General features: G+C 37.3%; 1 protein-coding gene across 1 annotated transcript in view; it reads left to right on the plus strand.

The window, feature by feature from the left end:
* The window catches only part of Culd (CUB and LDLa domain), a 374,725-nt gene that overhangs the window by 292,014 nt on the left and 69,193 nt on the right, over positions 1–13,518 (plus strand). The window contains exon 14 of the mRNA XM_068226057.1: positions 3,147–3,312. Within this exon, the coding sequence (XP_068082158.1) occupies positions 3,147–3,312 (166 nt within the window). The remainder of the gene's footprint in view (positions 1–3,146; positions 3,313–13,518) is intronic.

The raw sequence follows: 13,518 nt of genomic DNA on the forward strand, positions 1-13,518 counted from the left end.
ACTAAAGGAGAATGGCAACTGGATCACATCTGCATGGACAAAATACCACCACAAAGAATTTTATAATATCAAAGTTCTCTGAGGAATAGACACAGGTTGAGATCACTACGTACTCTCCCGAGAGGAGACAACAAAAGCAAGCCCGTAAAACTAAAAGAAAAATAGATCCTACCCAGCTAATCAACAATGAAAATTACCAAAAAGCAACTGAAAAAATAAAAATCACAGATAAACTTGAAAACTTAGTACACAACCTTAAACAAATTGCGGAAGACCTGGCAACAATTAAATCTCGTAAAAAACACCAATGGTGGAACAGTGAATGTGATGAAACAGTGGAGAAAAGACATCAGGCATGGCTGTTACATCAGTCACAAAAATCAGAAATATCCTATCAATATCTAGAAAACCAGAGAAAAGGAACCACCCAAGTCTTAAGGAGAATAAAAAGACAGCATCATAAGGACACACTGCAATTAATTGAAGAAGAATTCAATAAAACCTAATTAAGGGACTACTACAAAACCTTCAGAAAACAGCTCCAAAAATATGAACCCCGACCCTACTGATGAAGGATGAAAATGTTAAGCTGGCTCATAACAATAAAGACAATGCAGAAATTCTGGCTAAATATTTCGACAAGCTTCTAAATTGTGAGGAACCTACAGAACTCCTTCATTTGGACACCAGCACCCCAATAAAAACACCACCAGAGAACATCAATCCCCCCACAATGAAGGAAGTCTACCAAGCACTGAATAAATTAAAAAACTACAAAGCACCAGGAGAAGATCAGACCTTTGCGGAAATCTGGAAATATGCAGGAAGGTCATCAAAAGTTGCCCTCCATCAACAACTTGTCTCTATCTGGATTAAAGAAGAACTGCCAGAACACTAGACAACAGCCCTCATTCACCCACTGCACAAAAAAGGAGACAAAATCGACCCTAATAACTGCAGGGGAATCAAACTCCTAGACATAACATATAAAATATTTTCAATAATCATCCTTAATAGGATAAGTTTACAACTTGAGAAAGAACTAGGATAATATCAAGGAGGTTTCAGACCCTGGAGGAGCTGTCCTGATCAGATCATAGGTCTTAGGTTGATAATGGGATATAACAGGAGAAAAAAGCAGAGATATGGTGATAACATTTGTAGACTTCAAGAAAGCTTACGATTGCATTCATAGAGAATCTCTGCTTAAAACTTTAAGACACCTTAGACTACACCCTGAATTAATAAACATGAAAAAATTGACTCTCACTAACACCAAATAAAGAGTGAAGTTTAGGGGTGAAATATCAGAGTCATTTGAAATTAAAACTGGACTAAGGCAGGGAGATGGGCTCTCACCACTATTATTTAATTGTGCTGTAGAAATGGTAATGAGGGAATGGTTTAGAAAATGTCCCCCAAAAATAAAGATTGGCCGAAAAATCAAAACATGTTGCCTGGGTTTTGCCAACGATTTAGCATTACTAGCAGTGGACATAAAAGAATCAAAAACCCAGATATCAGAACTTCAAAACATTGCAAATAAAATTGGCCTCAAAATTTCATTTGAAACAACAGAAATTATGCCCCAAAAACCAACACAACTAAAAGAAGTTACCATAAATGGTAATAAAATCAATATAGTAACTCAATTTAAATATCTTGGAGAAGTAATAACACATAACATAAATAAAAAATTCTCAATCCAAACAAGAATAAATAGATTAGCTAAAGCACAAATTTAACATGGGATATCTACAAAAAGAAATGTTTATCAATAAATGCAAAAATAAAACACTACAACACAGTTATAAAACCGGAAGCTGCATATGTAGCAGAAACACTTTTTCACCTGAATAATCAATCAGAGACTGACAGGCTTCAGACAATTGAAAGGAGGATTGGAAGAACCGGCATCAAGAAAAAATACCAGAAAGATGGACAGTGGCGGATAATACGTAACAAAGTCATGTACAAATAGCTAGAAGTCATTACAGATACTACGAATAAGAGGAGACTGGGATTCTTTGGACATAGCATGAGGATGCAGAATTCAAGACTTCTGAAACAACTAATACAACACAATCTCGTCTCAAAAAATACCACAGCAGAATGTAAATGGATCAGAGAAGTAAGAGAGGATCTGAAGGAAATAGGCCTTACAACAGAAGACACCACAAATAGGATAAAATTGAATACAAAACTCAAGAATACAAACCTCCACTTTACTCTTACACGAAGCAAACCAACAACGCGCACGTTTTCAATCGAGGAAAGGGCACAAAGGTCGGAGCATCTGAAGAAGTACTGGGAGGACCGCAAAGCCTGAACAATCCCTTCAAAGAGACCTGAATGATGGACTGACTAAAGTGATCCTATGCGGTCATAGAAGAAGAAGAATGTATTGTTCCTTGTCCATGTTTTTTTTGTAATTTATCCTCATGAACTTGAAAAATTCTGTATTTTTGTCAATTTTTCTGTCCTTTATTTTAATTTGTTTATGATGATTGTGGTTTTATTACTGAACCCATTGGTCTGGAGGTAGCGAACCTGCCTCTTACCTGGAGGCACAGGTCATGGATTCTTACCTGGATCTGAGAGCTGGTTCAAGGTCCACTTGGTCTATGTGAGAACAATTGAGGAGCTGTCTGATGGTGAAATAGCGGGCCAGTCTAGAAAGCCAAGAATAATGGCTGACGAGATTCTTCATGCTGACCGCTGATCACCTCATAATCTGCAGGCATTTGGGATGGGCAGCAGTTGCTTGCTAGGCCAAAATAGTGCCACAGGTTTTGTTTGTTTGTTTGTTTGATGTTTGTTGTTTTTTGGGGGCATAACATCTAGGTCATAGGTCATTTTTTAAATGTGTATTACATTTGTAACATATGTGGGCTGCTTGATGTATCCAGTAATGGACATGTCTGGGAGAATTACTTGTGAGATTCTAATTAATCTTAGTCTGATAATTCTTGACTGTATAATTGTGATAGGTAAATTATTGAATATTTAATGTCATATTACTGTTCTTTCTATGGCAGCATGTAGGATAATTACTCAGAACATTTTGTTTCAATTTTGTAATTATGTAACATTAATGTAAAATGATTCTAAAATCCAAGTGCCTGTAGCTGCCATTGTTCCATTAGATGGAGCCCGTGTTGAAGATGTATCCCCTGATGAGCCTCCTGTATATGAAGCACCACCGGATTATGATGATGTTATTAAAATCTTCATTGAACCAGGAAACAGCCACCAACCAAAGCGAAAGAGAGAAACTCAGCATCAGACTAGAAATAACATTGGTCTTACCTTGTAAGTTTATTAATGTTATATCTTCTCATCACAGATATATAGTAGTTAGATCTTTGATTTAAGACATGCTTAAAGCTTGCATGAGAGTCCAATATACTACTGAGCACTTGCATGGAGTCCAAGGTACTGCATAACAGCAGTAAACTACATTAATATCACTATTACTTTCCTCCTACCATTTTCTATCTATGATATGCATAACTAAACTATTGAACATGATATCAGAATAATTATTGGCTCAATTTACCTAGTTCTAATTCTCTAGGCCTACTAGCTTGATGTTACTTGATGTTCACTTTGGCCTTCATGCAGTGAATACATGATTGGCATAATTAGCCTTTGGCAGAACTACCCATTCCTTAGTCTACAAGTAGGTTGCAGCATAACATGCATTTTGTCTCGTGTATTAGGATAACTGAAGGACAGTATGTAAAATTATGCCATTTTGTAACTGTTAGGTTCTTCATTCTGTCGAAACTAATTTATGAATAAATAAAATATTCGGGAGATAGTGGATTCGAACCCCACTGTTGGCAGCCCTGAAGATGGTTTTCCATGGTTTCCCATTTTCATACCAGGTAAATGCTGGGGCTGTACCTTAATTAAGGCCACGGATGCTTCATTCCCACTCCTAGCCCTTCCCTGTCCCATTGTCGCCATAAAACCTATCTGTGTCGGTGCAACGTAACACAAGTTGAAAAAAAATTAGAAGAGACCTGAAAAGGAAAGCATATAACAATAGATTACACCTGAAAAAGAAACAACTTAATTAAAATAGAATGACAGGTTTTGTTCTTGAAGGAACATCACCAGATTCTATCAAATCACACACTTTTAAATATAACTTATGAATTGATTAATATTATTGAGAATTGTAAAACCATTTATGTTAAAATCTGTGTCCACTCTTCTAATCATTGTTGGAATGTTGTAACTTATTGAAGTACTCCTCATTAGTGATGGGCAATGCTCTCGCTCAAGACTCTCGAGACTGATGTCACAGATCTCGAGACTCGCAAGAATCTAGAGACCGATTTTCCTGTGCTGCGATCTGTGCGACGTCCCAGTAACTATGAGCGTAAGCTTGATAGTATTTCGTCAATAGATATTGTGTGAAATAACATTCTCATACGAAAAGTGTGTGCCGATAAATGTTTTCAAAAGCCTGGAAAAGTACTGCATGTTCAACTATGAGCCCCTTAGTACCATTAAGAAGACTGAAAACAGAATTTCAAGCCTCCGTGACTCAGGCAGCAGCACGCCGGCCTATCAACCCTGGGTTCCATGGTTCAAATCCCGGTCACTCCATGTGAGATTTGTGCTGGACAAAGCAGAGGTGAGATAGGTTCTTCTCCGGGTACTCCTGTTTTTCCCTGTCGTCTTTCATTCCAACAACACTCTCCAATATCATTTCATTCCATCTGTCATTCATTAATTATTGCCCCAAAGGAGTGCGACAGGCTTTGGCAGCCGGCACAATTCCTATCCTTGCCGCTAGATAGGGGCTTCATTCATTCCATTCCTGACCTGGTCGAATGACTGGAAACAGGCTGTGTATTTTCATTTTTCATTTGCAAAACCATTTGAGTATCTTAAAGGGTTCAAGTGTTATATAAGGTTGATATCTTAGCTGAATAATCCTCTATAACTTGTTAATAACTGTAGATAGGCTGTACACCTTCCTGGTTACCTCACAATTGCTGTCAACAGAGTACCTAGCTTCTTGTGATGCAGATCGCACCGGAGGTATTGTCCTTCTGCGATATTATGTGTTTGAAGTGCTGGATCATTTCTGCTGATGTGTTGTACTTCTTTTGAACAAACACCACAGCAGACTGTGGTATGTGGCATCTCTTCAAAATAATCCCACGTCCATGACTTCGCTGCATTTTGAACATCGATGGTAAAGTTGTCACAGACAATTAGGCACAGTTACACTTTGCACCGTTGTATATCAAAGTACCTAATTATGACGTGAATACTCTATAACATTGCAAGGAATTATTTCCTATGTCACCATAACGTCGGTAATCACAAGCACTACTGGGCGCGTTGGCCATGTGGTTAGGGGCACGCAGCTGTGAGCTTGCATCTGGAAGATAGTGGGTTCGAATCCCACTGTCGGCAGCCCTGAAGATGGTTTTCCGTTGTTTCCCATTTTCACACCAGGCAAATGCTGGGGCTGTACCTTAATTAAGGCCATGGCCGCTTCCTTCCAACTCCTAGTCCTTTCCTATCCCATCGTCGCCATAAGACCTATCTGTGTCAGTACCACGTAAACCACTAGCAGAAAAAACAACAACAACACAAGCACTAGTCAAATGGATATTGAATGTGCGGTCTGATAAATTATGATAACGAGGCACACCCACAATAGCCATCAGTTTCTGTACTTAGCCTACTCATTCATGTACATACCTACTTTCCGCTGCATACAATGAGATAATGCGTATCCTTTATAATTATGTTATACTGCGTAATTAATAGACATCGGTAGAAATAACCAGCCTAGTCGCTTGTTGACACGTATTTACGGAATGGAGAAAGCCCATGGTTGGCTATTCGCATACTCGGCACAAACAACATTCAGCTCCATCTACCTGTAGCTCTATGACACACTATTCACCGCAAAATGTGGGGACAGTGCTCTCGAGATCTCTCGACACTTGTCACTAGAAACAGGTACTTGCGCTTGTCTGGAGAAATTTAGAGAAATCTCGAGACCCCGTCTCAGACTGCCCATCACTATTCCTCATGTGGTTCTTCTCTCCTCAATGGTCCACCTAGGAGTGCCTACAGGTTTTAACATAAATGGTTTTACACTTCTCAGTAATATTATTCAATTAAGAGGTTATATAAATTTTTAAAAAGTGTGATTTGATAGAATCTGATGATGTTCTTTCAAGAGTGAAACATGTCATCTATATATTTAAAACACTAAGCTGATTTTTGTGACTGCAAATATGAGAGAACGGCTGAACCGATTGACATCGTACAGCATTCTAACGAAAGCTCTAGGCCTGTAGATTTTCAGAGTGTCTTTAAGAGTATAAAAATTCCTTGCAATATATTTGTTATTAAAGAAAAATGAAGCATTGTGATTGGCCAAAGCTCTCGCCAGTTCATGAAGGCCACCTGGACTGTGGGAGCACTGACTGCTAAGGCATATGAGAGGGGAGGTGGAAGGGGGCAAGCATGCATACACAGTCAGACCTCTTCCAGGTCAGCTGTTCCGTTCTGTATTGTGTTGCAGAAAGTCTTTTAGCAGTGTTGCCAATTCAGCTGTTTTCCCGCTAGATCTGGAGGTTTTTTATGTTAAGTTAGTGGGTGAAAATCAATGGCAGTAGCTAATTGGCTTTCTGGCGGGCACTAACTTATGAACAGCTGAAATCTAGCCAGAAATACCACTGCTATTAAATACGATTTTATTTGTTAATTTAGCACTAACAATCCAAATATATTTTAGCAAGCGAGACTTTGTATTTTAATGCTAATAAAAAGAAAAGGTCTGTATAATGATGCATCATGGCTTTATTTCTTATTTTGTTGGAAATAGGAAATTTGTATCTTTACCATATAATCGTCTATCTAGCTCCTTGCAGCTGTACTTCAGATGATAGGGGAGCCGCTCTGTCTCAGTGACCTGTCAACAGGTGATGACAGCACTTTCCTTCTGTTAGCATACAGAACTATAGACCATGATATGTTGCCATCCAAAATGTCAAAGTGTCTGAAAGTGTGGAATGATTGCCAAATTTGCATGTTCTTCTCCCCGTTGTTGAACCATCCACCAGACACAACAATACCGTCACACATTAGTAACAGTTCAGGTTTCCATGACAGCTGACAAGCTATCCAAATCCTATAACAGTTCCAGTATAATTACAGTATTACATAGCGTATGTACTGTTCTGAGAACATGCCAAAACCTTGTTACAAATAGCTTTTTCTAAAGGAGTGATTATCGGGCCAAAAGTTTAAAGACTGGTTTTTGGAGATACCTGGTGATTTTTTCTCTGTTGTGTATTTTGTACTCTATAAGCCTGCATTAAGAACCATATCAGTTTCAGATTTTAAGAGACCTTTGTACTACCATGCAACATGGCTGAGGAGTTTATATATTATACTTCAATTGCATCTTGGTAAGTGTATATAGTTCACATTCCTATAACTTTTCTCTGTTTTTGTTGTATAATTTGGAAATTAATGTAAACTCTGATTTATTGGTAGTCATCTCATTCCATACATACAGTTTGTATTCAACTACGCCCCATTTCCAATAAATATATACTGTAGTAATAGCTTGAAATTTTATCAGGATTTGGAGAAAACTTGCAGGTTTTTAAGAACCATCTAGTGGGATTGTGCCAAACGCAGTTGACAACTCTGTTACTTAGTTGAGAAGAAGCTATTCAGTACAATGTTACTTTCTCTTTGTAGTTCTCCCTATATTTGCTAGCTTGAAGTGATTTTGGAGAAATGTAAAAGTCTTTTTCTCCATGTCGTAATTTTAAAACTACGGCTGTAAACTTCTTCCACTCCGGTAGTTAGGAAAGTGAGTCGATCATCCGTGTCATAATTTACTGTGATAGAGACCTGAATGATGGTACCTTTACTATGAGCAAACTGCTAAAGTGCCAGTTTTCACTTCTGATTTGGCCAACATTGTGTTCATAGCAAACCAGGAGCCCAGTGTAATTGCACATGCAAAATAGACAGAGAGCTATAATCCCTCAAGATAATTTAACTCCATCAGATAAAACACTTCCATTTTCTTTTAAGTGGCACAAATTTCCAATTTGCTTGACATTTAGTGTAATCAGTAAAGCTCAAGGGGAAACACTGGAACGTGCAAAATTTCAGTTTACCTCAGACAGTTTTCAACCAAGGTATATGTTGCAATGTTAAGAGTGCAAACATTTGAGGTCCTTAAAATTGCAATACTGGTACTACAAAAGAATTAATTATACAAAGAATGCCTCATATATGGAAATCCTTCACTATATATTTACCCCATTGACCATGTTTTGACGGGTTTTGGCTAGTTCTATTTTAATTAAATTGTTTCATTTTAATGTATAAACTGTTATTATTTATGTTTTCTTTTTCAGGTATTTTCTAAATTTTACTTATTCATAAATTAGTTTTGACAGACTGAAGAACTGAACTGAATTGAAACTAAAAAGAAATGGCTTCTAATATAACAAATTATGCTATGGTACCTCTGAAGAATTTTCAAGGTCGGCACATATTATCCTCCAGCTGCTTATTAGCCAGTTTTGTTGATAACAGAATGTGCTAATGAACATCTCTGTTTAGCCATATAAAATATGTTGTAAGTGCAAAGTGTGAAACTAGATTAAGGGTATGGATATCTAGTTGTACTTCCTTATAAAGTAATAATCACCTCACCACCACCACCGCCACTGCCACCAGCACCTTGTATGAATCTTGTACATACATTTCTAAACATGTCTCTATAAGAAGAAATTCGTGTGTGAAATACTTTTATCGTACTTGTTGCAAATAGAGACAACCTTATAAATAGTGTATACAGGATGTTTGAAAACCCAATGGCAAAAGTTCACGAATGAATTCCTCATGCAAAGAGAAGGAAAAGAAAGGGATATGGCAATGTGCGTCTGGAAATGCATTTTACTTTGTTGCGCATGCGCACGCACATGCACATGCATGCATGCACTGCATCTATCGCCACATCAGTTAAAAAATCACTTTGGATGTTTTGTTGCCTTTTTTCATACCAGTGCTGGCTATATTTCTGTTCAAGTTTCAATGAATTATGCTGCAACTCTCCAACAGTCCGGCCACGCGGTGTAGGGGGCAATGCGTCCGCCTGTCACCCGGCGGCCCCGGGTTTGATTCACGGCTGGGTCAGGGGATTTTAATTGTAATGATTAATATCCCTGGCCTGGGGACTAGGTGCTTGTGTCAATGTTCCTTTCCTCACATACAACACTCCACACATCTGCCATTACAATTACATGCAGTTTTCATAACATGGTCACAAGGGTCAATGCCCCGAAAAAAATACTCCAACAAGCCTGTTAATGTAACCACCGGTCTTCAGTATCTGCTACAATGCTATTCTGCTTCTCACCTAATATAAATCCGCCCTGTCACATCATACCCTGAACCGAGTGTGTTGGCTATGCGGTTCGGGTCGTGGAGCTGTGAGCTTGCATTCAAATGATAATGGGTTCAAACCATACTGCCAACAGGCCTGAATGTGTTTTTTAATAGTTCCTCATTTTTTACACCAGGAAATTAGTGGGGCTGTACCTTAATTAAGGCCATGGTTGCTTCCTTTCCTGTCCTATTCCAATGTCGCCATAAGATCTGTCTGCGTCAGTGCGAAGCCAAACGAATTGGGAAAGAAACGTGTGTCAGTGCTGTATCAAACTGTTAGACCTTAAAAACTGTTGTACTGTGCTCAATAGCTACAGTTGCTTAAGTGCGGCCAGTATCCAATATTCAGGAGATAGTGGGTTCGAACCCCACTGTCGGCAGCCCTTAAGGTGGTTTCCCTTGGTTTCCAATTTTCACACCAGGCAAATGCTCGGACTGTACCTTAATTAAGGCCACAGTCGCTCTCTTCCCACTCCTAGCCCTTTCCTGTCCCATCGTCGCCATAAGGCCTATCTGTGTTGATGCAACGTAAAGCAACTTGTAAAAAGAACTGTTGTAGTGTGGACGTCGTATGTCCACTCACTTCAGGGATGTCAGTGACCGTTATTGAAAAGTGCATGACAGAAGACAGACATTGTCTTTTGAAGGAATTATTGCCATATACACGTATTTCTGTGTCAACAGTATTCAGATATTTATAACAGACCTTACTGATGTGCAAGATTTGTGTTAATTTTGTCCATAATGAAATGATGGTTTCTGTTTACTTTTATTTTGATTGCCCCTCGCTGTTAACTCTGTATATTATTCTCAAATGCGATTTTATTTGACGGAAATAAATATTACACACACAAGAACATATTCACGTCCTTATATAAATTACTTTATTGTCACTGTAAGTTACAACACACAATTAAACACAATAGCAAGTGACACTACAACACTTTACAGCAGAGTACCCTGAAGTCGATTCTGACAAGTACAGATATCAACAATCCTGACTCGCACACTATAACATACGCTCTCTTGAACTCACCAACTCCACCTCGGAGCCCAACAGTCACTCGCAGTCCATCACTTGCCTTCGAGTCCAACCTGACTGACTCACTGACTGACAGCTCGATATATATACACTGTTCGATCAACCATCTAGAATTATCGATTTCTGGAAGGGTTCTTACAACACTCTAATGGAACACACTCGAAACATTGATCGACCAGCTAGTCGAATGGAGTACTCGAACTTTCTTTACTGTTTACCAATACACATAGAAATTTCTCCGACATTCCTAATGTCTCTATATGTATCTGGTTAATAAACCTTACAGTAAGTTTCCAGAACCCTTCATATATACCAAATTATAGTACAATAAATGTAATATGCGAACATTATGGAGTTTTCTACCGCTTTCGACTATATAGATTTTGAGGTGAAACTTATACACAATACGTATTTGAGGTTATACAAATATATAATACATATTTACAGGGAAACCATGTATTAGTCTATTTAACATTTAATAAAAGATAATTTTGCATTTAATAAAATATGACCAACCACAATAATTGAAGGCTTTACAGCAGTACGATGTCGTTCCTACGGCATGTACCCAGACCCAATTTCGTGTTAGCATTGGAAAGCGCATTCCAGTGGCCTTCAAATATATAAAGTGCTGCTTTATTGGAAGATATAACGCAGCTGCCATTACTTATGAAACAATTCTCACATACATACTGCCCCCATTTTACCGGGCAACTCAGCCGGTGAGCGAGAGTCCCAGAGGCGGAACGTTCGCTTACAGGCAGTGAAAAATTTTTAAGGGCAGGGATAACCTCAGGACTCGCGACAAATGAAAAACACTAAAAGTGGGTTTTAACATTTATTTAAAAGTAAGCACTTTCCATACGATATCAACATTTCCAAAATCTTGAAATAAAATGAAATGTTTCTTCCCAGCCGGTTCCTAGTTCAACGGGATTTCTTCCTCAAAAATTACGTTCTGTAAATATATGAAATAAAATTAGCTTGATTGTTTTAAGAAATTAATAATTTCATTATTTGAGATAACCCTATCTCAAATTTTCAAAATCTGATTTTAAATCAATTAATTGAGTCGACAGTAATTTATCATTTACACTTGATTCATTGAATTTCCCTCTTCAACAAAAAAATTTAATAATTATTTCTTCTGATGAAATATTCCTACAATTAATTATTTAAACTCTAAATTATTTAACTGAAATAGTTTTAAGACTCTCATTTAACTCATCATATGTTTAAACTTCGCGTAAATCAACGCAATGTTGTGCACAACTCACAATTCAATATCTTAAATTTTTCGACACGTAAGGATATTCATTTACATTCAGTGAAATCAATCCATGGACGTGGCCCTTGCCTATCTATTTTTATTTGAAGCGATAGACCCAAATCTATCTTATTTCACCGTAAAAATGCTTAAAGGTTCATAACCGAGTCAAATATACTCGTCTCAAACAATATGGAATCGAAGAAAATTTACGCGCATGGCGTACAAAACATCATGACGAAAAATCACCATGAAAAATCATAGTCATAAAATATTATCCAATCATCCATCTCACATTCATGCTTAGGCCCACGGCAACATTAATAAATAATTTTAACGAAATCTAGTCCTTGATTTTTATTTTTAATGCTTATTCGAAATTGGAGAAATTCTCCCGATGACGGTATCAGCTAATGACTACCATTGCGATCATTTGATATGTGATGGTATCAGGATTATCACTTTCACAATGAAATAAAATTCACAACGATGTTCCAGGGAAATTTTAAAATAGAATTCACCACACATAATTCCATAAAATTGCCTACAGCATCGGATAAATAAACATTCGCGTATGCGGTCTATGAGTCACGTCGTCATTATTATTATTTTTCTACTATCTCAAAAATCTCAATTAATATATACTCCGCATGAAGAAACTATGTTCAGAGACATACTCTCTTCCAAAATTGGCTCAAATAATGGACTCACAAATAAATACCTATCATCCGATCCATTTCTAAGTCTAAAATATCCAATAACACAGTAAATGCAAATAAGTGAACATTCGAAACACGACCGTATCCCAGGCCTACTTTTACTCAAATTCGAGCACACATTAACCTCTTATAAGCTCAATAATAATTATACTCATGACCATAAATTATCCTTTAGACCGGAGTGATGTTAAATTATCATTATTATTACTATTATTATTATTATTATTATTATTATTATTATTATTATTATTATTATTATTAATATTATCATTATCATTATTATGCGCGCGATCACGTCCTCGTAGGCTATAGCTTAATAAATCATAGATGACTCTATCATATCCCGAATCCATAACAGACCACAAAATCATCTGGGAAAAATCCTAAAATAATAGAACACGTCAATATTCTGTCCCATTCATATCAAAAATTATTTTAAATTATTTAATAAATTAATAATTATTATCGCGTGGGTCAAATAATTTTAGCAATCTCCTATGCTTATTCTGGGACAGTGAGAACCCGTCTCGAAGATATTCACTCAAGTAGAACAAATTAATAGGTCCCAAGTACACTCTCACACTCATCTCAATTTCTACCAACACCAAGGAAAGAAGAATGAAATTTCTAACTACGAAGACAAATAGAAAAAATCGTAAATAAATAAACAAGGACTACGATTACAATAATATTACAAAAGAGTGATAGAAAATAATTTAAAATCTTATCTGAAGTGGACATGGTTCTGGACTTGGCGGATGATCAAGGAAATTGGATCAGTCACCCATCTCGAATAATATTCTCCCTCGGCTGAAGTACGCCTTATATTTTAATAATTCATGGCTGCATTGAGGGTAGACATGGAACAGCTGCTGAGGGTAGACATGGAACAGCTGCTGACTCCTTTATACTGTTGAGGTTTCATCCTTGAAAAATTCTCTGGACTGCTTGCAATCTTCCGTCTTCTGGTAAATAGCTGAAACTAATAAATCAGTCTTAATAATAGTTCCAAACACACACACGACGAGTTA

This window comes from Anabrus simplex, chromosome 2 (genome assembly GCF_040414725.1).
Source record: "Anabrus simplex isolate iqAnaSimp1 chromosome 2, ASM4041472v1, whole genome shotgun sequence".
Taxonomy (NCBI): domain Eukaryota; kingdom Metazoa; phylum Arthropoda; class Insecta; order Orthoptera; family Tettigoniidae; genus Anabrus; species Anabrus simplex.